This window comes from Anarrhichthys ocellatus, unplaced genomic scaffold, assembly GCF_004355925.1.
Source record: "Anarrhichthys ocellatus isolate YVR2014 unplaced genomic scaffold, GSC_Weel_1.0 scaffold15, whole genome shotgun sequence".
Lineage (NCBI taxonomy): Eukaryota > Metazoa > Chordata > Actinopteri > Perciformes > Anarhichadidae > Anarrhichthys > Anarrhichthys ocellatus.
This window is the reverse complement of record NW_022280045.1, coordinates 8,852,048-8,876,566: the sequence shown is the minus strand read 5'-3', so window position 1 is coordinate 8,876,566 and position 24,519 is coordinate 8,852,048. Positions and strand designations below refer to the sequence as shown.

At 42.5% G+C, this 24,519-nt stretch overlaps 4 protein-coding genes across 7 annotated transcripts; 2 read left to right on the top strand and 2 right to left on the bottom strand.

Moving 5' to 3' along the window:
- Positions 1-167: 167 nt before the first annotated feature.
- Positions 168-19,065, bottom strand: fggy (FGGY carbohydrate kinase domain containing). Of its 4 annotated transcripts, none has more exons than XM_031855155.1 (16): positions 13,753-19,065; positions 13,234-13,427; positions 12,944-13,055; positions 12,255-12,406; positions 11,564-11,652; positions 11,146-11,261; positions 10,863-10,991; positions 9,328-9,431; positions 8,888-8,995; positions 8,528-8,589; positions 8,022-8,172; positions 7,248-7,322; positions 6,548-6,668; positions 6,231-6,325; positions 4,823-4,884; positions 168-4,331 (listed from the first exon to the last, which is right to left on the bottom strand). In XM_031855155.1, the coding sequence occupies exons 2-16, from the start codon at positions 13,414-13,416 to the stop codon at positions 4,250-4,252; spliced, it is 1,641 nt and encodes a 546-aa protein (XP_031711015.1). In that variant the 5' UTR covers positions 13,417-13,427; positions 13,753-19,065; the 3' UTR covers positions 168-4,249. The 4 variants fall into 4 exon arrangements, with proteins under 4 accessions (XP_031711015.1, XP_031711016.1, XP_031711017.1 ...); XM_031855156.1 differs by having other exon boundaries at positions 13,815-19,065; XM_031855157.1 differs by having other exon boundaries at positions 17,836-19,065.
- On the top strand, positions 522-3,563 carry LOC116387779 (peroxiredoxin-6-like). The gene is made up of 5 exons (XM_031855163.1): positions 522-781; positions 1,379-1,535; positions 2,407-2,556; positions 2,693-2,839; positions 2,965-3,563. The coding sequence occupies exons 1-5, from the start codon at positions 690-692 to the stop codon at positions 3,091-3,093; spliced, it is 675 nt and encodes a 224-aa protein (XP_031711023.1). The 5' UTR covers positions 522-689; the 3' UTR covers positions 3,094-3,563.
- On the top strand, positions 17,474-19,648 carry LOC116387777 (transcription factor AP-1-like). Its single transcript, XM_031855161.1, has one exon. It carries the CDS (start codon positions 17,863-17,865, stop codon positions 18,832-18,834), a length of 972 nt encoding a protein of 323 aa, XP_031711021.1. The 5' UTR covers positions 17,474-17,862; the 3' UTR covers positions 18,835-19,648.
- On the bottom strand, positions 19,533-24,450 carry tada1 (transcriptional adaptor 1). The gene is made up of 8 exons (XM_031855160.1): positions 24,344-24,450; positions 23,762-23,853; positions 23,606-23,671; positions 23,271-23,365; positions 22,875-23,087; positions 22,181-22,332; positions 21,906-22,062; positions 19,533-21,234 (listed from the first exon to the last, which is right to left on the bottom strand). Exons 1-8 carry the CDS (start codon positions 24,415-24,417, stop codon positions 21,082-21,084), a joined length of 1,002 nt encoding a protein of 333 aa, XP_031711020.1. The 5' UTR covers positions 24,418-24,450; the 3' UTR covers positions 19,533-21,081.
- Between the last annotated feature and the right edge of the window lie 69 nt (positions 24,451-24,519).

Sequence of the window (24,519 nt, the reverse complement as noted above, 5' to 3'; positions counted from 1 at the left end):
GACGGGAAAGTCTTCAGGTTGCGCTCCAGAGGAAAAGTTAGAACAGCTTGAGCCCCGGCGGCGGACATGGCACTCAGATGATGCCCGATTTCCAAAAACAACTCCACGGCAACTATTCCGTCTGGATGTTGGTGAGGACATTTTCGGTTGATAGTGTCCTCAGCAATATATCCATCCTTCTTTATCGACCACCTGTGACCAATAAACACATTAATACTGCTGCACTCCGACGCAAAACATCCTGTAAATTCCGGATGTAGAGGTTAACACCAAAACTGGACTGCTCTGGTCACGTAGCTACATTATCATTCCTATTAACATGTAATTAGCATGGAGTTTTAAATGTATGTTTTTTCCTTAAATGTCGATTTTACGAGAGCATATATTTTAAAACATATTTTCGTGGATAAGTGTTTCAGTGCAGCACTTTAAATCCTTGCTACAAAACGGGCCATACGCGTGCGTAAATTGGTCATTTGGAAACATGGAGACAACTGTGCCAATCAATCAAAACGCGACCGGAGCGCTTTCTATAAGTCAGTCAGTCATTTTATGCAGTCCTGTGCAGTTCATAGTGGATGCATATGTAAATAGAGTAGCCTGTTGAGAGGGGAGCTTCCGCCTCCTTTGTATTAAGCGTCTGTCATCAGAGCTGTTGCTGGCGGAACACCTCCACGGTCACACTGAATATGCCGGGACTGCTGCTCGGAGATGTACTTCCAAATTTCGAGGTGGAGACCACCAATGGCAAAATCAAAATGCACGAATTTCTCGGTGATTCGTAAGTAGGCTTCTTGAATATTGATATCCTTATTTATAGGCTTACAGAGTTTGCAGCTTACACGAGAGAGGGAGAGAGCTTGCGCCCAGTTCCTGTTACTGCTACTGACTTCTGCTTTAGACATTTGCTTATGATAGCATCAAGACCTTTAAAGGTGGTATTGTAGCCTACAGGTGCACATGCCATTAAAAATAATGTTCTATAATGTGGTGGACACATGAATCTCTGGTAACCTTCAGATGTACAGCGGTTTATGACCAGATCATAGGGCTGTTGATCAGATAGTGAAGTTTCCAACTGAAAAGCTTAAATAAGCCAGAGTTCAAAGCTTAAACCCCTCGATGGTGCAAAACTACATCGCTGACTTCAAGAAAAAAAGCCTCTTCTGTCACAAAGAGGTCACATCCTGTCAGTTTGGTGTCAGATGCATGTTCATCTGATTGTGTAACTACAATATTAGAGATTTCTGTCTGATGAGAGGAAACTGCGTGCGATGGAAACCTCAGTGAAACCTCAGCTTGCATCTGCTCATTACAGAAGCACAGACCGTTAAATGTACCTGACACGGCCCTCACTGATTGCTCTTTTTAATTCCAGATGGGGAATCCTGTTCTCCCACCCCAGAGATTACACCCCGGTGTGCACCACAGAGCTGGGTCGAGCTGCCAGACTGAGCAGTGAGTTCAGTAAACGCAACGTCAAAATGATTGCCCTGTCCATCGACTGCCTGGAGGATCATCACGGCTGGACCAAGGTGTGATAGCTACAGCATCAACACGTATAGAAGGATGTTTATGGCGTACTGAGCATCAAAGTTTGGACTTCCCCGCTGGTAAAACTGTTATGTAGTTAGCTCTGTCTTTACGGTGAGCAATCCGGTAATCATAGTTCTTTGCAGGTCAGGAGTTAGACAGGTTACACATAACCCTTTTAACAATGGATTTGATGACTACTAATACTATATTGTGTCGCAGGTCCTAACTACACACTGAAATACATATCAATACAAATCATGCCAATATGGTTGAAACTATATATATATAACTTAGACCTAGATCTATAAAACTGAGGGGAAATATTACAATTTCCCAGGATTTTTTATTGACATAACACCTATAAAACTGGATTACTTCACCGATTCAGTGGGAAATTGGATAACATGCTATGGTCAAATGTATTTATGACAGCAGTTTGAATGTATTTAGTCTAGACTGCAACTTGCAGTTGACATCTATGTCAGTCCAAAATGTCATCACTTCATCATTTTATGCTATTAAGACATTTGTGTGAAATTGTCCCTATGAGGAAAAGGAATTCTTATATTATGGCCAAAAAATCTGTCACATCTTTCACCACTAAATCAAAATGTGTTCATCCTTGAGTCCAAGTGGATGTTTGTGCCAAATTTGAAGAAAATCGCTCAAGGTGTCCCTGAGATATTGCGTTCACGAGAATGAATGGACAACCCGAAAACACAATTCTATCTTTACTTGTCCGTGCTGCACTACATTGGTTTCCTTTAGTTTTTATTTTGATCATAAATATCACATGTTTTTATAAAACAACGGAGCTCCATCGGTGCAGCTATAAATAACTACGGGCTTGTGTGTCTCTGTACTGACCAGGACATCCTGGCATACAACTGTGACGAGTCTGCTTGCTGCTCGCTGCCCTATCCCATCATAGCGGACAGTAAACGGGAGCTGGCAGTGGCCCTGGGCATGCTGGACCCAGATGAGAAGGACAAAGACGGCCTGCCACTCACTGCCCGCTGTGTAAGAGTCTTCACAATCAAAATCCAACTTCCCTGCTTAAAAGGAAGCATTTAAACTAAATATAGTATCTACTCTCATGCACATAGAATAAATAGTAACCAAGTCAGGCTCCATCTCTCTGTCTTCGTTTGCGTAGGTGTTTATCATCGGCCCTGACAAAAAGCTAAAACTGTCACTCCTCTACCCGGCCACCACTGGACGCAACTTTGATGAGATTTTGCGAGTGGTGGACTCACTCCAGTTGACAGCAGGGACACGACTGGCCACACCTGCCGACTGGAGGGTACGTCACACCTTTGAAAGTTACCTCAGTTTATACCAATCATTTCAGCAGCCGACCACAAAGATAATAGAAACAGGAATTGACCTGCTGCCATGCAAGAATAACCTGGTTTCTTTCTCCTCCAGCCTGGAGACTGTGTGATGGTCCCTCCCAGCATGTCTGAGGAGGAGGCCGCCTCTTCGTTCCCAGCTGGCGTCTACTCCAAAGACCTGCCCTCTGGCAAGAAGTACCTGCGCTACACACCTCAGCAATAGTCACGGGCAGGGACAACACCGACATTCAACACTCTCTTGTGTTGCACGCAATCCAGCAGCTCTCGTTCTTGGACCTTCTGCTAGTTTTTGTCCCTACCAGGTAAATAAACCAGTCAGCAGGTATAACAGGGAACAACAACCAATGTCTTCAGGAATGTATGTAGGACTTTTCTAAATTGGAGGTTTTACAGCATCTACTACAACTCCAATAATAAAAGATGTAATGTTCAGCCTACTTTTCAAAAGGGGGATTATTTTTGGAAAGATAGGGATGAGATGGGAACATATATATTACAAACAATATGGCAGAGAAGCTTCTACTTTGCAACAGTGATATGATTTTTTGGACCAACGCAAGAGGAAGTAGTTTGTGGTGTTACACAAAGGATTACGTAATGAGGGCAAACAATGCTATGCCTATGTATTCATTTTATCTGACGTGTACTTCAATAAAAACAGTTTCACATGTACAGTTGCCTCCTTTCAACATACATTATTACTGTAGCTTGCATTGGTTCTACCGGGTCATATTCAAATTTCACTAAAAGTCTTGTATCTATACTCCAATGGTTGAGTCGTCGATGTAGACATTTCACTGTTTCATTTTAGGAAATAGGATAAAATACAGTTAGGACAAGGGACAAGCTGATTAAAAATGAATTATATATCAAAACACATTAGGTTGGAGTGACTGGTGAAAGGCATGAGCACAGACTTATCATTTAAATTATTTATTAAGAACACATGTGAAGGTGACAGTACTTGACGGCGTTTATTTGAGGAGAGAGCCGAGGTGCGAGTCATCATATCTGTTGATGTCGCCACATTCACTCCTCTTCATTTTGGGTAGAACTGCAGCAGTGGATCTAAAAGGCAGACAGCCATTACAAAGCTCCAACAGCTCGTCTCCACAGAGGTCTTTCTCTACTGTCATCTGCCAAGTGGTTTGAAATCCTGCATTAGTGGAGTCTAAGCTCACATAATGAGACCCGAGTGAACCTCCCGACAGATATTCAGAGAGCTGTTGTCCGGGGCTGTTCATATCAGGAAAAGCAGCAAGGTCAAGACTGGTGTTCTCGTCGCCAGTGTGCGGATTTGTCATCACTGTGACGAAAGAGAGAGTCAGTTCCAGCTCGGCCGCCTCCCACCAGTGATGTCATCTCTGATTCATGAGGGCCTGGTACTCCCTCTGGTGGGCGAACAGTCGCAGGAACACTTTGTACTTTCTCTCATAGAAGCTGAGAAAAGCATGAAACGCCGACAATAATTACACAAATGTGATGCATGGAAGTGGATGTTTCAGTTTGTAGCAAAACACACAGACTTCTTACATCACAAAGTTCCCTCACTACTCACCACCTCACCTTGACTTTGCTTGCTCAATATTGCACAATCTGTTTTTTTATATATTTAAACATTTAAAAGCAATGCTTCCCAGTAGAAATAAAAGTAAAAGTAAAAAAGATATATCTTTCAACTGCATGAATGTATAAGATCAGAATAATCTGACAGAATTAAAGGAAAGGGTAGAAATACATTTTGATTGGTTCCTTTGAAAAGGCAAGTTGTTGAAAAAGTCAACATTTGCTTGGATAAAATATGTTGATATGTTGCAATCTTACTGAATTAAACATCATATATATTTAACTCTTTTATATTTCTATCCCACAAACCATTACAGCGACCATGACTTTCACCCGATATTAAAAGATAATTCTCTTTGTCTCACCTCTGGAGCTCAAAGTCAGGCTGAACAACTTTCCCCACTTTAGCCATTCTCTCCATTGCCTCCTAAAACATAAATTGCAAAGACAAATATCACTCAATAAATCATGTTATGCACATTCAGTTCCAGCCGTGACCCAGTTATAGCATTAACACCAGGCAACTACAGTGGTTTCTGAGTTTATGACTAATGCAGTGCAGGGCCTCTCTGCTGCCTGAGACTAAAAGAAATCCAGCCAGTTGACTGTGTGCAGCTCAGAGGATCAGACACAACAACTGCCTGCAGTGATTATGGCTGAAAATGGGTTGACAGGTGCAGCCTAGTCTAAACAATAACGTCTTATTTTTAGTATATCTGGCTTAAAAGCTTGCCATTCCCCTGTGCTCCGAGCTTTGGTACTGAGGCACAGAGGGATGACAGCTTGACCTAAAAGATTTAACCATCACTTCATATCTTAAACACATTGTGCCACAAATCTTCTCTGTGGCTGAGGCAAGCACTTTGCACTTTATACTTTTTTAGGTCCATTTTATTAGACTACAAAATAAGAGCATTGGATTGCAAACTGCTAAATATATTGCAAAATAAGGAACGCCACTGATTTCCCCCATGAAGCTCAGTTTAATCTTCATCAGGAGTACTACATACTGTGGAAACAACAGCATAATGTCTGCTGTGGCTCAAGAAAAAAAAAAAAAATTTTTTTTTATTTCAGGGTCTGCACTACAAACTGGAGGTGTGTGGTTTGCAGGAAGTGGACATTTAGAAGACAGAGGGGCTCTAATGAAAGATGCTATCCTGTTGGGTCTTTTTAAACGTATAAAAACATTTTATGATTTTGGGAACCGAGATGTTTATTGCAACACACACACAGAAGAGTGCATTCAGAAGAGCAAAACAACTTGCAGTACCTCTCATGCAATATTCAGCACGAGGGTAATTGTTTGTAGTATCGTTTCCACTTGCGAAAAACAGCAACTGTGAATTTCGATTGTGACTATTTATGATGTCTCAGAGTATTTCCATTGGAATACTACTACTGTACTTGTACAACAGATTTCCACGTGAGTGTATGTTGAAGAGTAAACAAAGACACAACTGTAACTAATTACATATTTTTGAGAATCTGTGATTTTGTGTGATATTTTTGTAAGAAAGTTACATCTTGTAATCGAGTACAAAAAACTATACATCAAATTTCCCCGGAATATTTATCATCAGCAGTGGCCCGTTTTTGACAGTAGTTGTATTTACATGTGGATATTTGAAAACATATTAAGAACATTTGTGTAAAAGCACACAAGGATATTCCTAATTATTAGCGCCAAATGTAACCGAAAGAATTAAGTCTCTTCTGTCTAAGCCCCTGTCACTTTTATGACCTTAGTTTAGACACTGTGGGCCACTCCACCTGTACAGTGCTGTAGTCCTGTGATGCACATGCACCCAGGACTGCTGCTCCTATCAACACAGCCTCCATCTGGTCTGGCAGCACCACAGGCAATCCTGAAGAGGACAAGATTAACAAAAAGTGGATTTAGCTTAAGTGTCCAAGGGAGGTTTAATTAACAAAAGTTTTCATAACAATGTCTACGGTTTAGTAGCAATTGTACAGAAACCAAAAGTTTTTAGGTTACGACTATTCAACATTTGTGGATAAATGCCTGTTTAGCTTAACTGTCACTCACAACATCAAAGCTGTCATCATGCCTCGTTAGTATTTCACACCTGTAGCGTTAGCGTGAATCTGGACAAACAGGTCGTTTTTGCTCAACCCGCCACACATGAAGAGGATTCTGATGTCATGACCTGCTTCTTTCATGGCCTCCAGAATATGGAGAGTCCCAAGCTGAAACCAGAGAAGAAGATGAAAGGAGAGTCAGGTTACCAGTTAACAAATACACCTTCCTTCACACTGTAATGCAGGGGTTCTCAAACCTTTTGGGGCCAGAGACCCCTTACATTTTCCAAGGACCCTCATAATCACAACACTAATTTAGCATAATGCTTACTACCATTTCTACTCTTAGATGCCATAGAAACTGTTTATACTCTAATGCTTTTCAACCTCAATAGGTCAGAGCTGTTTCATAATGATAAACAGAACCCCATTTCAATTTGAATCAGGCTAATACCACTTTGTTTTGTTCTTAAATGAAGGGTTCTTTGTAATCTGATGTCGCTCTTCTCAATAAAATCAAACTCGATATAACTCAGATTGATATTTCTCCACGCTCACTAGCTAGCTAGCTAGCCGGCTAATAATCCAAGCTAAGCAAATCACGGACCCCCTGACACAGTGACACAGAATTCTGGGGGTCCCCTGACCCACTCTTGAGAATCACTGCTTTAAAGTACAAGGTTGTCAGCGTGAGGCTCAGAGAAAGTCATACGACATTTTGAAACAAATAAAACACAGTAGACTCACAGCGAGGGCCTGTACAGTGGCCAAATAGAGCAGGGCCAAGTCGTCCAAGGTTTGGGAGAGTGGCAGTCCGATCACCTTTAAAACAGTAATGAGTCATTTGTGCCAAAATGTCTCAGTGCTGAATAATAGTCACAAGAGGGGTGCTTTCACCAACAAAAAGGTTGGTGAAAGCAGAGCTGTCACCGAGGGGCTGGTATCTCAAATCACCAGTGATTCAGTGGAAACAATACTCAACAGTTCTCTGCACCATGAACCTACAGATGTGGTCAGGAAACAATGATGAGCTAACTGAATACAGAAATCATTTCAGTCACGTTAATTCTTTGCACTTTTAAAATACTTGTGTGAAAACTTTAAAAGTGAATGTTGTCAGTGTCATTTAAAAAAAAACATGAGATGCAAACAAAAAAAAACAAAAAAACGAACTCAGATATTTTGTTACGCGATAAGGATTGACCCTAAGTCTGACTGGTGCTTTGTAAAGTTAGCTGCTTCAGCTAGCTGATAGCTAACAGTATTCTGAATTTATTTTGGTTAAAAGAATAGTTTCTAAGATGTAGATGAGAACATTGACACCACTCTCATTTCTGATAGCGTCAATCTTCTCATCTAACTCACCTACATATGCGTATTTCTCAAAATGTTAAATAAAACTAAATTGCAATACAATCAACAAGCAACCTCTCAAGCATACTTAAAAGTTTTAGGAGGGTCTGCAACGACCGCTCCAACTCTGTAGGTTAGTGCAGTCAATAATATTTCATGTCCCCTCACCGAGCCCTTCAAGGTGGGGTCAGCCAGGGGCGACCTGTTCCCGTGGAAGTCCGGCCACAGGTGAAGACTGGAGCCCAGCCGGTCAACGGTAGAACCGGAGGGAGCCATTGAACTCAGGTGGGTGTTCAGGTAGCTGTAGATGTTCTTGCCACTAAGGGGAAATGTTCACATGGAACTGGTCATTAAAATTATGCTTTGTTTGAATTACATTTTTATTTATGTGAAATTTTGAACACATTTTGATTTAAAAACAACTAGCGTTGTAAATTAGTCCATAGCCTAGTATTTTTTAAATTTAATCGAACCATTTGGCAGTACATCCGCAGCCCACTAGATGTCGCTCTGATGCCCACCAGTGGTTGAGAATAGCCGGTATAGAGTACACAACCTTACTAAGCTTCTAACCTTCCCAAAGCTGACTAAACATTATTATACATCAGCTAACCAGGGATGACAGCTGTGCTGGAAGGTTTTTGGGAGGTGCAGCACTAAATGAATCAGCTGACCTCTGCCGTGCCTGTTCCTGGAGCTGGGTGGAGGCGGCGTGGCCCTTCACCATGTGGTCGATCTGAGGGAGGAGTCAGCAACACAATTCAACAGAAAGGATTACAGGTGACACAGCTGATGACTGTGAAGATTAAACTGTTGTTTATTATAAGTCGTTTATCAATTATTTTCAATTATTGATTAAACTTTTAATTTAGACAGACGGCTTTTAAACATTGTCGTTTATGTGGCCAGTTGCTCAGGTCTGGGTGACTTTTGGGTGCGTCTACACACGGATTGTATACATTTTGTCTCTTCTGTTGCTGCACAGCATAAAGCGGGTCAGTGAAAGCCTGCTTAAAGCTTGACAGAGGACTGACCAGCCTTCCTGTAGCACTCTGTCCTCCCTCGTTGAGCCACATGCCAGGCACCATGGCAGACAGGCAGGGTCCCCACACTCCTGGCACAAACAGAGGCTGCTTGCTGATCTGATGCACATGGATGAAAAACGTCATGTTTTAGTTTGCATAGCATATCACACTGGCAACCTACAAAGATGGAGGTACAGCTGTAGTTAAAAGCTAACAGAAATACTGTAATGGAAACCACTACTGTTTCAACGTTAGATTACATTTTCATCAGACTACTGCTAATAGATTGCATACCCTATTGGTATTATCTTAGTTTTACATCAACTTTAAGGTCAGAAAAAGTGTGAAAGTGTCAGAAAGGTCATCAGTTCATACCTTATATATATTATAGTTAAGAGTATTTTTCAAAAAGTCATCCAGCGGGTGAAATGTAGTTGTAAACTGCTCACCGCCATGTGACAGGTTGATGTTCCACAGATCAACGCCATGCGCGAGGTGATCGGCTGGTCCTCACAGGGCAACTGAAAGCCTTTTATATCTGCACCTATCACACCTGGAAAGAGAAAAATCACACATTTTAAATCCGATTTTGTAACCATCAGAAATAATCATTCGCAGGGGAAAAATACGCGTAAACATTTTTTGGTGTTTCCCAATACAACGTTCGCAAAATTCCCCTTTGTCGGGGACAAATCACAATGATTTGCAGATGAAAAGCTTTAAATCCTTTTGAAGTGCTCCTTTAACCTTCACATGGAATTCAGCGGTGACACTAACTGCTGGAATAATGTTTGTCAAGCTGGTTTGAGTTTAAGGTGGAAGGTTCATCTGTGTGAGGGGGCAGGCAGTGTGCATCACTGTGACATGAGTGTTTTAGCCTCGGACCAATACGACAATGTGTGATAGGCGGAGGTCAGAGGGCAGAGTTCATGAGCAGTTCATCTCCCAGAGCAAAACCAGATGGGTAGGGTTTGTGAGCCGGAGGAATGGTCGACTGCTGCCCTGAAGCGAACAAAGTGCTCACAGATACAGTAATACAGCAGCATTAATTAGTGACTTTTTTTATTTCTTGCATCTTATTTCATTTTTGCCCCAAACTATCAAAGCAGGCAGTGTTTTGGTGGGCGAGCAGTCTAAAATGCATATCAGTAATTGCAAAACCCCTACTTCAATTACTCTCAATTCAAGTCATTCCCTTGTTGTATCACTGCTACAGTCAGCTATCTACAAAGGAAAAAAAACGCTAAATATTAAAATGATCTGGACAACTACTGGCTCAGAGTGCCATGAACATTGCACATGATGATACTCATCCTCCCTAGACCCCCTGGCCTTTCATCTAGCACCACCAACAGGCCAGAATACAGATTTGTGCACAGTAACTATTTGAAATCAAACATCAATTACCCCGGTGAATAAACTCTTTTCCTTTGGGACACTTTAATGGCTTTCCTTAGGTACCAGGTCAGGTTTTCAGCTTTGTGCACAAGATACTGAAAACTATTCCAAGAACATGCTGTGGTTATTTACATTCCCCTGAAAGTGAAATCTAGTGTTGACGAGCTCCTGACCTTCTCTATCACCACAACTATGCTAACCTTTATATTGTTGCGCAAGAAATATTAACATTTTAACCAGTCATGAAGTTAAGTTTATTTATGCTCCCTAGTGGAGGGACATCTACATTTTTGACACTCCAGGAGCTTCAACTTTTTAAAACAAAATGTCAACTTTAGACATAAATATTAAATCTCCTGCCTCCCTCTGGTGTCTTTTGAAGTATCAAGGTCTGGCAAGATTGGTAAACATAACTTTGCCCTGTGCACCCTACTGATGACACATTTCATGTTTTATGGTTATTAAAGTTTATAGTTTCAAAACTTTTCAACTTTAAAAGCCACGTGGGACCTAGAAATCTGCCTACACACAGGAAAAAATAGATATATTAGGCAGAAAAAGACTGGTCCAATAAACAGGTTAATACCAAGGCCTCCAGCATGAGCATCAATGAGAGAAGCCCCGACTGCAGTTCCTGGCTCCAAATTCAACTCTGCTGCTGCCTCCCGGGTGAGGCCGTCTCCCAACGGGCTCCCTGGAGAACAAGTCGCGCTGCCTGGATGACATAACACGGCACGGCTTAAATAATGACAGAAGAACTCTTGAGTAGATGATGTGTTTGAAAAGAACATGAAGTTAACAACATTTTCTGTTTTCTTTCCATCTTAAAATATACAATTGATTATAAGCTTGTTTGTTAATGTATTTACCTATTTTGGAAAAGTTGTTTTCCAGGAGATCCTCGAGTCCAATGTTGGTCCAAAAACCAGCATCCCATCCATCTGGAGGGCAATAAGTCCATTTACACACCAGAGTACATAAAGACCTGTGAAACATCGCCAACAGATCAAGAGCATCTGGTGAAGACCAACGTATCAAAAAACACTTGTCTGTGATGAAACCCACATTTCTTAAAATGTCTCAGAATAACCCCATTCTTTCTTTTCAATACAAGGATAATAGTTCAGCAGCTTAGCTTCATCATTATGAGACTAGTCACTAACAACAATTTGTAGGTCACTGTAAAAACTCTTTTAATCCCACTCTGAAATTCATGTTTCAAACACATAGTGCACATGTAAATAAAAAGGAGGTTTAAACATCATTCAATCACCAAACAAAGCTCACCGAGTCAAAGAGCCCGTTGCCTTCCACGACAGGAAGTCTGGAAGGTCGAAAAAGTGAGCAGCTTTGTTCCAGCAGCTTTCTCTTAGATTCTGATTATAAGACAAAATAAATGTGTGCTACTGAACCAAAAAGTGAGTAATAACAGCACATGCATTTACTGGCAGACCTTAAAAAGGGACAAAATCAAAAATACATATTTTTCCTCTAACCTGTAGTGATATTCATCAGTCTAGATTGTGTTTGGTGCGAGTGTTGGAGATATTGGCCGCAGAGATGTCTGCGATGGACCTATAGATCCTACGTGAAACTGCTCACAACAAGGTCTGTGGATTATCTTCAGTAACCGGGTCATGATTTATGGAGATAGAGACATTACTTTTTCAGATGTATTTTTTTGGAGCTTTGAGCACCACAAGCCGAGTGCCAGATAGTCCCATTACATTGGACAGACGACAGACATCTCTATGGACGATATCTCTAAAACTAGGCAAGTCACACCAAAACAACCTACATTGGTAGATAGCACTACAGGTTAAGAGGACAAATATGGGGAGAGAGTATGGAGAGAAAAAGGTGAATAAAGAAGAAAAACTATAACAACACCACACATGTTAACCAGCAGCCACTACAGAGAGCGACAATAAAACATATAGAGATCAGTGATCCTGTGGTGACCTCGGTCACCTCTCACCTCTTTGAGCCAGAGCAGCTTAGGGGGTTGCAACTCTGGTGACATGACCCCTCCCACCCTGCTCAGGACCCTGTGACCGGTGTTGGTTATACGAGCGGCCTGCTCTTCAGCACGATGGTCCATCCACATCACCATGTTCCTTTGTTTGTCACCTGGGAAAGTCAGGAGGGGAAGGGGGAGGATGCGGTTAGAGTGAGAGCAAAACGTAAATATACTAAATATTTTAAGATTAAATTGGTCTATGTAAGGAGATGATGAACAAAACTCAGACTGTGATATTAATCTATTATCTAGGCAGCATATGATCAGCCATTTAACCTAACTACCTGGGTCCTGACTCCTGTGTCCATTGAAAATAACATGAGTCCCAACCAACTCCAGGGGTTCTGATCTGTAGCTGACCCTGACCTCTGACCTCGCTGTGTAGGAGGAGGTTTTACCTCCAGGGATCAATAAACTATCCAATTACATTAGACTAAAACCAGCAATCCAAGCTAAACTCAACAACTGAAAGGTTTCATACCAAAACACTCAAAAAGAATCCATTCTAGTACAATTTTACAATCAGCATTTCAAAAACATGATTAATTCCACCTTTAATAACCCAAAGTGTGCAATTAGATGTATGTACATTATGCTTTCCTGAAGTACACAGGTCAGGCTGTACATAAAATAAATATTTCACTGACCATCCTGACTGACTGGCACAGGCTGGAAGCTTTGGTCCAAAACCACGAGTGAGCAGGTGGCATCAAAGCCGATCCCTCGTACCTGACTCTTCTCCACACTTTGGGTAACTCTCTGGAACAGATATAAATTAGGTCAACGGTTGTATACGTAAGTAATACCTGTAGAGAGATTATAAGAGGGTATAGGGTTTATCATGGGGCACTTGAGTTTGTCTGATGTTATTGGGTGGGCATGTTAATTAAAGGCAGGGAATAAACCAGTGCTCTACCTCACCATGCCAGTAACTTACCTTGACCACTGTGCAGCACTTCTCCCAGATCTCAGTGGAGGACTGCACATAGTGGTCAGACTGGGGCTCCCAGATGCTGATGGGCTCCTCTGCAGTGCTCTTCAGCAGGCCAGCCCTGGTCACCAGTGCAGCCCTCACACTGGCGGTGCCCACGTCCACCCCAACATAGTAAACCTCAGCCATGATGAGACCAGCTGAATGTAGCGGGGGAAGGACCCACGAGTTGATCATTAACCAGGTTACACCGTCAATGTCAACAGTTAATGGACTGTTGCGCAATAATTGAACCGAAACACATATCAAGTTATCAACGTATGTATATATTACATTTGCTTTTAATTAATGACTTATTGTGTATGTGTTGGCGCATGAGACACTGGAATCCTGCTGAATAATAAACGCTACAGTGCAGCGACTGAGATTTTCTTCTCGTGTTCTGCACGGAATAACTTTCACAACAGACGTTATCAAACACAGAGGACATGTGTACACCAGTTATAACAACATAACCGAACTTACCAGCTGATCAAAATCTTATATCAGCGCACAAAATATCAATTTTGAGTTTCTGTTAAACGTACTTTGTGCTGTGTAGACGGTGGCTGCTACGGAACGCGAAACCGGACAAAAAGGGCAAAGTCGATTTTTTTTTTTCCCCTCTCATGCTGAGCGGTGTAAAGTCCAAAGGAAGTCAAGTAAGCGCCATGTGTTACTAGAGTCCTCCCTCTCTGTTTCTCCCTCGTTATCATCTTATGTTTGGAGGATCCAGATGTTTAGAAGACTATTGCGTCATGGAAAAATCATTGTAACTCAAAAATTGTCTAAATCTTCCAAACATAGTACTGACTGTGGGATAAGGGAATGCAATATGTCGAATAATATGACACCGAAAACATATTCAATTGAGTTAAAGTAGTCCAATCTGACTGCAATAACAATTCTCAATAACTGAATGGCAAACATTTCCTTTATCAAACGTAATTGTGCAAAAATCTAGGTTTAAGAATGTTTTATTTTAGTGTCTATTATTTTCTTATGATGCATAGTCCTAAATAATACTGTGTTCAACCATATTTCCGCAAACTGACAAACAAAAAAAGGTTTGTTTTATTCCGTATCTTGTCTGTGTAAACAAAGTAAACAAATTGATTGAAGGCACTTCTTGTCTTCTTTATAAAATGTACCGGCCTTTCACACAATTTCAACCCATCCACATCATTATTAGACAACCAAAGAAAGTGCTCCCGTAGTGTAATGATGTAGTAAAAAGACCCCCCCAAAAAAAAACACACACAGGGAGGATGTGGAGGTGGATGGGTCAAACCAAAAGGACAATCAACCAGGAGGCCGGTGTTGGAGTTATTTGTAAGTTGCGTCAGTGATGTTTTCCGTACGTTACATTGTCCAAGCTTTACGTACTTACCGAACTAAATGGTTTTGTTGCCTTAACCTAAGTTTACGTAGTTGTTTTAAGCCCAACTGTGGTGTTTTTCCTCAAGCTAACTAAGTGGTTTAGTTGTCTTAATTCACAACTTTAACCACGTGTTTAAAGCTAACATAGTGGAGCATCGTATTTTGATTTATGTCATGCCCCTAAGTGCCTCAGAAAGTGACGCTGAGGGTTCTGACAAAGCGTCAATATATGAGTTGGGATGGAAACGTGTTGAGTATGCACAATGCAAGGGCTCTGGAACAAGCAAAACTAAATGGTGTGCATTGTGCAATGTTGTTAAGTACACTTGTGCTTTTTTTAAACTCAAAATGTCTCCTGTAAAAACGGTCTATGAAAAACTATGAGTAAAGACAGTGTACATAACTTACTAACCACACATAGGTAAACTGAAGGACATGATTTACTGTAACAGATAATAATCTGTTAGCGTTAGGGCGGCAAAATGTCACAAAACCTGCCATCAAAAACACAAAGACTTTATTTGTGAAACTTTCTAGTCTGCAACTAGCCTGGTCACTTCCCTCTATTGGGTTCTTTTCTTAGAGGAGATCAACAGCTGTCTCAAAGAAGCGGTGCTGGCTGTGATCAGTGTGTTTGGACCAGGAACCATGAGCGGAGATGAAGTACAGAGAAAAACCAAGCAGCAGGACAGGAAGAAACAGATGTGCTTCAACAAACACTGCATGGACAGTGTTTGAAATCTCATCTGTCTCACTCACTGCTTGGTGTGTGTGTGTGCCTGTGTGTGTGTGTGCGTGCGTGTGTCCCTCTGGTCCACGCCTGCTGTAATCAAAACTTTGCTCTGTTGATACATCAACACATGCATATATAGTCTTTCTCTATGTTTTTCTCTCATGAAAGGGGGTGAGTGTTTCCATGGACCCTGGACTGTCCCTCCTCTGCACAACAAAAGCCGGCATTTTGGGAGACGGGGCAGGACCAGCTCCTGATTATAAAAACTGCATGCAGTGGAAACAGCTGGCCCGGGCAGGCAGGAGGAAAGCGCTGTTATCTAAAAAGCGAACCCATCAGGCCAGCAGAGGGGAAAAGCTTCTAGAGAAACAGGAAGCACACCCGGGACACAGCGGTAGTTTGATAGGAAAATAGGCAACTCCTCAGTGGGGCCTAACACAGGTGTTCAAAGAGAGACACAGAGAGAGTTAAGTGGCTCAGAAAGTTATTGTTTCTGTAGAAGTTGCTCTATTGTGTTAGGAGAGGAGGAACCATGAAAGAAACTGGGGTCTTGTTTAACTGCATTACCACTGTGGTATTAGACACACAAGTTTCTGAAGCATTCCAACGCTGGATTTCTACTTCAGGGTGTCACATACTCCCAAATGGGTGTTGCACCCGTCGCGTTGTGAGGACAACATGTCATCTCAAGAGTGTTGACCTCAGGCAGCTCTGGTTCTCCCAGGCTGTCTGGGGCTGTTAACTTATTTATAGTTGGCTTGAGGAGAACATGTTGAATAATACAATGGGGGGATGGCCAGACAGAGTGGACTGCAGCTGTACAGAGCCTTCAGTCACATATTATGAGCGTCAACCACAGAATGTAATGAATATATTTCCTGCATTATCCGCAACTGAAATACGTGTGCAAGCAAAGATCAAGTGGGCAAATTATAAGCAGGGCTGATGTATAAATCACGATTTACCTTGATGACAATAAATGCAGTGACCTCTTTTTAATTCATCCGTGCATTATTGTTACTTCCGTGTGTTGGCTCAATTCATACATATATGAATGACCGGGTTAAGATATATATATATGTCACAAATGACATATAATTATTGGTTGTTGGAGCTATTACCACTTTGATTCTATGATATTTTAACAATCTATTGGATTCTGCAATAAAATATGAATTTAGAAGAGTAAGAGTTTCATAATGTCTGTTATATCGATTATTCTTAACATTTAGCTCTATAAATCAATATTAATTAATTGTGTAATTCCAGTAGCAAGTATACCACAATCCAATATAAATACTACAGTAACAATTTGACTCATATTTGCTGCAGTGTATGGTGGCTGCCCATGTTGGTTGTTGTCATATGTCTAAATCTCTGTAGACTATGTGTCGGTATGTTGAGAACTATGAAAACCGCAGTCATATTTATTGTATGTTTTATATAATATTCAGCCACTAACGTTGATTGTGTTTCTCAGAGCACATATCTCCATTCTCTCTCTGCAAGAAGTTAGAACGGCAACTCAAACAAGTACAGTAGAGCCATTTTCTTAAAATGTGGCGTTCACAACAAAAGAAAGCAGAAATGCAGGTGTGACCTAATTTTCTTTCTTCTATCGTTAACCCTTAACATTACCAGCCAATCGCACTCACTGTGCGAACGTACAGCACATTTAAGCTGTAACAGCATATATAATATACGAGACACTGCATTTCATGTCACTGCATTTTGATAATGAGGTAATCGTTTCAATGTGCTCTCTTGTGTAACTTTATATATGTTCCTGAACACAAACGTCTTATTGAGGGAACACTGATTCGCTGTTGTGTGTTGATCAAGGTTAAACCCCACGGACCATCTGGAGCAGCCCTCGCTTCAGGATGGGTAACTAATAATTGAGCGGGTAACTAAATATTCAAAAACACTACGTAATCCCGGCGTACATTGCTCCACCGTCTGCATTACCTAATCCCAGAAGCCATCGCGGGGGGGCGGGGATATGGCTAGTTGTCAGAGCAACCTGCATGTCATTAGAGACACCCCACCCACTATATCATTTCCAGCCAATCGGAGGCCGTAGAAATGACATCATTGTTATTTTCAGTAGAGCTGCAGCTTAGAGGTGGATAAAGTTCGTCTCCACGTTGGAAGTGATAGAAAGTATTATCCCCGTTCGGACCCCGTTTCTGCGTTTCGGGACGGCGGATCAACTCAAAGCGGATACTTCAGGTGTGGGAACACCGAGCCTCGGCGACGGAGGGAACAACGGTTTTTTGTTGATGATCGCGCGGTACCGGAGAGAAAAGTTTTCTCAGGACACGAAGTTGTCAAGTGAGTTGAACTTCAACAATAGGCGGATTCTACCAGAAGACAGTCGAGAGCTAGGGAGGCACGGGGGCACATGTAAACAGTCGGTCTTTGGGGTTTTTTAATAAGAAAAAAGGAGAACTGACCTCATTCTAGGTGATAAAAAAACTTTTATGTCCAGAAAAATGGAAGCGACGTTTTACGATGAAGCCGTGAATGGCTCCAGCTCTCAGCATGACGGGCCGACGGTGTATGGGTTCAACCCCAAAACCCTCAAGCAGACCATGACGCTAAACCTCAACGACCCGAAAAACTTCAGGCCCCAGCTGAGCGCCAAGGCCCTGGACATCCTGACGTCCCCAGATGTCGGCTTGCTGAAGCTGGCCTCGCCTGAACTGGAGCGATTAATCATTCAGTCCTGCACCGGACTGACGACACCCACCCCGACCCAGTTCGTCTGTCCCAAGAACATCACCGACGAGCAGGAGGGGTTCGCGGAGGGGTTTGTGAGGGCTCTGGCGGAGCTCCACTACCACCAGCAGCCCCCCGCCGTCCACCCTGACGCGCAGACCGACGCGAACAACGGCATGGGATCCGGCTCCGCTGCGTCCGAAAGCGACGAGATTCCCTACAGCTGCACGGTACGCACCGACCCTCCGGCGTACACAAACTTGGGGGCTTTCAGCCGGGCCGTGGGCTCTGCGTCTACACCTGCCAGCGAGAGGCACCCGCCTTTGGGTTACCAAGTCGCCCCGCAGCAGTCCCACAATAACATGGACCACCTGGCGGCGGCGGCGGCGCAGCACTCGCGGCTACACGCGCTGAAAGAGGAGCCGCAGACGGTGCCCGAGATGTCCGGCGACACCCCGCCGCTCTCCCCCATCAACATGGAGAACCAGGAGCGCATCAAAGCGGAGAGGAAGCGCCTGAGGAACAGGGTGGCCGCCTCCAAATGCCGGAAAAGGAAGCTGGAGAGGATCTCCCGGCTGGAGGACCGGGTCAAAAACCTCAAGAACCAAAACACGGAGCTGGTTTCCTCTGCCAACGTCCTCCGGGACGAGCTGGCTCTGCTCAAGCAAAAGGTCATGGACCACGTTAACAGCGGCTGCCAGCTCATTTTGACGCAGCAGCTCCAAGCTTACTAGACTACCAAGGGTTAAAAAACAACAACCAAGGGACATTTCTTGTGGACCAAATGCAGCTTAATGTGGCCCGTTCAGCCATGCGGGGGAGCCCCTGCGTTTCATTGACATTTTCCACCAAATTATCCGCTCAAGCTGCACCCACTAATTTTCTGCAGACAAAGAGCAAGAATGGAGACTGCAAGATACTTCGGTCAGTGCGATGAATTATTACAGAGCAGAGGCCACAAAACCTGCAAACCACGGACAAAGCTCAGAGGGAGCTCCTAATACCCCTCTGATGCGACTTGTTAGATTAAAAAAAAAAAAAAAAAAAAACCCCCCCCCCCCCCCCACTCAAAACTACAAGACGTATTCAGTCACGCTAATATGGCAAGTGTCCATATCTAAAGCTAAAATGAAAGTGATTAAGTCCCATGCAGCCTTGCGTTCTGACTCCCAGAGCATGTGTGGGATCAAATTTTAAATTGACAGAAACACAAAATGTGAACGAGGCGTTGCCCTGCAAATCTGTCAAGTAGCAATTTATGCATAAAGACTTGAGTCAAGCACTGAGTATCCCACCAGCGACTATACAGTATGTACAAAGTAACACTAACAAAAAGCAAATCACACCTTTTTTAGGCAAGGACTCTCATAGGTGTGTGTAGCGTTTACTGACAAAAAAAAAAGAAACCTGCCTTACTTTCTTAACCTTTTATGTTCATACAACTTTGTGATATAGACCTGAAATAACACTTTGTAATAATATTTGTACGCTGTCTTTTTGAGCACTTCAGAACTGTAAATATGACAAAATAAAATGGACACGTGAGTACTTTTGTCTGCTGAATAATTGATCATTGGATACGGTCTTTGTAATGGCTTTACGTGAAGAGTTTGTTATTGAAGGACCCCGGGGCGGACGGGATATTGAGTCACCAGTGTCGTGTGTGGCGCTCGTAATGGCTGGCGAATCTACACGGCCGCCGATTGGACGACGAGGTGTCGGAAGTGAGCAGCAGGCAGCCAAATATGGCAAGAGGTCCACAGTGCGCACTGGGACGGTGAGTGAGTCACGGTCCTCCCACTGCAGCTGGTGACTCCCTCCTAGAGCAAACCTATGAAGCATACACACATTTGTTTACACACTTTGGAAGTGTGTTGAGGTACACAAGAAATATTTTCATGTGGGAATATTCTGAATCTAAACGAGTGAACAACTTGTACACATTTTAAGATTTATTTTCAGAACTACTGTCTGTAATAGAAATTATAAAACAGTTTGTGTAGAAAACAATGTTACATTTATACACACTTCAAGTTGAACGAGACTCTACACACACAAGCAGATATTCAAGTGCACTGACAGCTTTAGCTTACACACATTGTGGACCACCAACACTGATTGATGCTCGCTGGTCTTTGAACTAGACAGACGCCATTAAATGCTTCAGGAATACATCGGAGACGGTTTCAAGGTATGTTCACGAGGGGCGTGATGACACAGGAGGCAGCTGTCTGGCACATTTTAAGGATCCTGAACCCACACAGGTGTGGGTGATAAGAACTCTCTTTGAGGATCCTATGCCGACAGTGGCCGATCGACATTTTCTGTTGTATTTCCATCTTTCTCATTTGTATTCGTGAATTGATGACCTCAGCGCTGCCCCGAGATGAGGCCTAATGAGCCAGATTAAGTGAAAACACCCGAGTGTAATGTACAGGGCCTATTCTTTCTAAATCTTTCCTATAAGCACATTGTTGGGACCTAGTCATGTACACACTGCTACAATATTAGATATCAACTGTTCCTTGTTTATAGGACATAATGTAATAGTTGTGTTGCATATGCGACTCCGAAACGTTAACACTGTGGTGCAAACCGGCCCAATCAGAACCTCATTTTTCTGTCCAGTGCTCCATCTGCTGGTACCTCCTTAAATTAAATACTTTAAATATTTTACCAACAAATATATTTCTCACTAAATAACAGAAGTTACAAATGATTTCTGGTGGAACAGACAAAAATAATTTTCCATCTATTGGCCGGTGTCTGGAGTGGACTGCCCACTCTGTGTCCACTGTTCAACAGTTTCATCAAGCTCCACTCATGCTTTATCTCTTTGTGCAACAGGGATGTGATTCTGCAGGTATTATGAAAAGGGTATTCATTTTTTATAGACACACTGGTCCCCCATCTATTTCCATGTTGGGGATTATTTTTGTGTTCGGTTCCCCGGTTCATACACAGTCCAGCATTCGTGGTTCTCAGCTGACGAGCACGCCCTCTTTGGCAGCGAGGCGCTGCCGGTGTACGTGGTCCTGCTCCAGTTCTTCGTGGCTCGGGTGCCAGAGCCGTGACAGGATGCGCTCCATGTTCAGGGCATACATAGTGTGGGAGGGCATCACACCGCGGTGAACCTACATCAGACAAGTGTTGCAGGAAGACATTTAGGCATTCAATCCTCTGATGGTTAAATGAGGGCAGACAGGAATAACTGTGATAAACAGCAACCATAGAGGTCTAAGTGCAGTTCACCAATATGACCAATGAAAACATTTCAAAATATCTTACAACCAGGAAGCACCCACTTAAAAAGGCTGAAACATCTACCACTAGTAATGAATACATATTCAGTGTAAATGAATGTCACTCGGTGTATTTTAAGTGTAAAATTAAACATTTTCTGTGTCATTAAGCAATCGATCGATTATTTACAGAACGCAGACAGATCGCTAGAGAAAACAACAACCTAAGAGAGATGACAGCATGAAGCAGCTGACCTGCTACTTTCTGGCTACAGACTTCTCCCTGGTCAAAGTAGCACTACACACCTTGACCGTGTGTGGATCAACTTACAGCTGTGAGTCAGCATTCTGAGCTGTGAACGTTATGAACACCGAGTACAGTTTAGAATGGCACAAACTCCTTTCAAGCCAAGATTCAAACTATTGGCAGGAAGTCACAGGCCTGTTTCTCTCACAAAGGAACAAACTAGAAAACATGTTTTTAATTGAATATCCCTGTATAAGGCACTACGTTTGTTGAAGGTTTTGGAACTGAGAAACGTTCATGAACACATGTTTCTTACCTGTAAAGCCTCCAGCAGATCAAACGCGCTGATTGGAGGGAGGGGAGCGGGGAGAGTGGCAGCAGAACACGCCAATAAGTGAACAGCTTGCTGTTCGGCCTCATCAGGTGACACTTGAGGTGGTGGGCCAGTGGCGAGGGAAGCACTTGGAGGGGGACTGAAAGTAAGAAAAAGGAAAAATCACAATGGACTTAATATTTGTGATCAGTACTACGACTACGTTTTAACAAACAGCAACAGAAACCTAACCTAAGAGCTAACACAGTTGTCCCTACCATTCAGTAACACTGCGGTAAGCAGCCAGGCTGTTTTTCAGATAAGGCTGCGGTGTGACATCGCTGCCAAACGCGTACGGGAAGCGACCATCTCGTAACCTATACGCCTTCCTCCGGGTGATGACAGCAGTCAGGACGTCTTTCAAGTGGTGCTGAAATAAATCAGAGCGTCAGCCATTGCTCAACCTCCTGGGTAAACACAGCTGTCAGTCATACTTAATAAGCGGTACAAAAAATAAATCTCCCCGTTTCAATGTCAATCAAATGTTAAGCTCTTAATTAAACCACCATTAAAGAAATACCAGCATTCTCTCATATTTTGTATTCCAGTACAAACTATGAGAGAAATACTTTGTATTACAGAAAATTATTTACAAGATTATGAATTTCTCAAGGACAGAATCAATTAAATTTTTATGAATTTGAAGAACAAAACTGAAAGGAACGAACGTGTTCAACCTGTTGCCTGATAGACCACCATACATCGCCTTGTGAGTGTTTATTACAACCTTGTATAAGAGATTAACACTGACAAATTCTTTTTTTTTTTAGGGATTTAGGGATTTCATTTGGTACTCACTCATCCTCTGACAGAAGGTATCATATGTCGTACAGATTGTAAAGCCCTTTGAGGCCATTTTTGTATTACAAAATTGACGTGACTCAGCATTGCTGGCGGACAGTTGCTACAAACCTCAACAGCATGGATCATGCTGCTGACGGCATCGTCTGTGATGTTATCCAGGCCCAGCTCGAAGGCCGTCACCATCATGCGGGCCTCCAGCTGGCCCCGCGTGGGCAACAGCAGAGTGTGGGCACTTAGACGCAGCTCCTCCTCCTCACCTCCCACCTCCCTGGGGCTGAAAGGCTGGGCGGCGCTCAGAGGGTTCTGTGGCTGGAAACGATGCTGAAGATCCAAATGATACAGACAGACAGTTGTTAATGCACCGATTGATTAACTATACGCCACTAAAAAACATTTACACCCACTCATTATTTGAGCACTTACATTATTATGAACATTTCAACATTTGGCAGAGCTGCTTGTTAACGCAGCCAGCCTCTGCAGGGACGAATATCAAGTACTTACATCAAACTTCTGTCTGGAGGAACATTTCTTCTTCCCTTTTGGTTTTCCAGGCTTTGAAGCAGAGCCACCTTGCCACTGTAGTTGCCCTGCACACTCTAGAGGACAGCAGAAGAACACAAGATGAATTGAAGAAAACATGAATACAGATCACATTGAAAAAGAATATTTCCCTTTAGTTAAATGTTACAACTTTTGAATAGTGATAGCTTCTAACTGGCTTTTGAAAAATGAATCGGCAACACTATGCTTATATACATACAGTGGGTCAAAGCTTGGACACAAACACAAGCTCATGTGCAGTTTCAGAAAACAATTAATTCTGTAAGAAACTTCACCTGGTGTGGACACAATGATTTGGCAGCGTGTGAGGATGGCCAGGAGAAAATCGTTGTGGACATGGACTGTAAAGGAAGAACGAGAGAAATACAAATAAGCAACACTTCTCTAGAAAGCATCAACTACTCAACTGGAAGCGTTTCTTGGTTACCAACCGTTCTCCTGAGCCAGCAGACGACGAGCCTCAATGTCAAACTCCTCCTTGCTGATTTTCTGTTTGAACCATAGCTTCAGGTTTGCCCAGTAACTGCATGGAGAGGCAACAAAACAGAAAACATCATCACAAGACTCACTTTACTCCATGAGTTCAGGTGCATTTACTGCATTACTTTCATTTCATAAACAAACCTATGTTAGCCATAATGTAACGTTAGCCTCCCATCTCGTTATGTGAAAATAAATGATTCACTTTTCTCTCTCTTTAATATAAGTTTCTTTTTCTATCTCAAGCTACACATCCAGAGACCTTTAAACTGCATTAATACAAACTTACAAACACGTAAATGTGTATAACTTCTCCCTGAGAGCACATAATAAATGCTGAGTAACTGCAAAGAAATGTTGGCAGATTGATAACTGTTGCTGAGGAGAAATGTTGCAAACATTAGCAAGTGATAGCGAGCTGCTACTTTCCACAAGCTAGCTAATAGCAGAATTACTTTGCATTTCAACGGTAAACCAAGAACAATAACAGACAACCAACACCACAAAACACACACGAAAGGCATTTTACTTACAGCTTGACATTATCACCAATTGCATCAGTTAAATTCTTCTTTGCAATCTCAAGCTCGCTAGCATGAGCTGCCATGGCGTTGATGAATTCCTACAATTACGTCATCATTCAGCGACACAACTGTTTCCCTTTTTTTTTGTTTCTCAACTTTATTGAATTTCACGAACAGGACGAAAA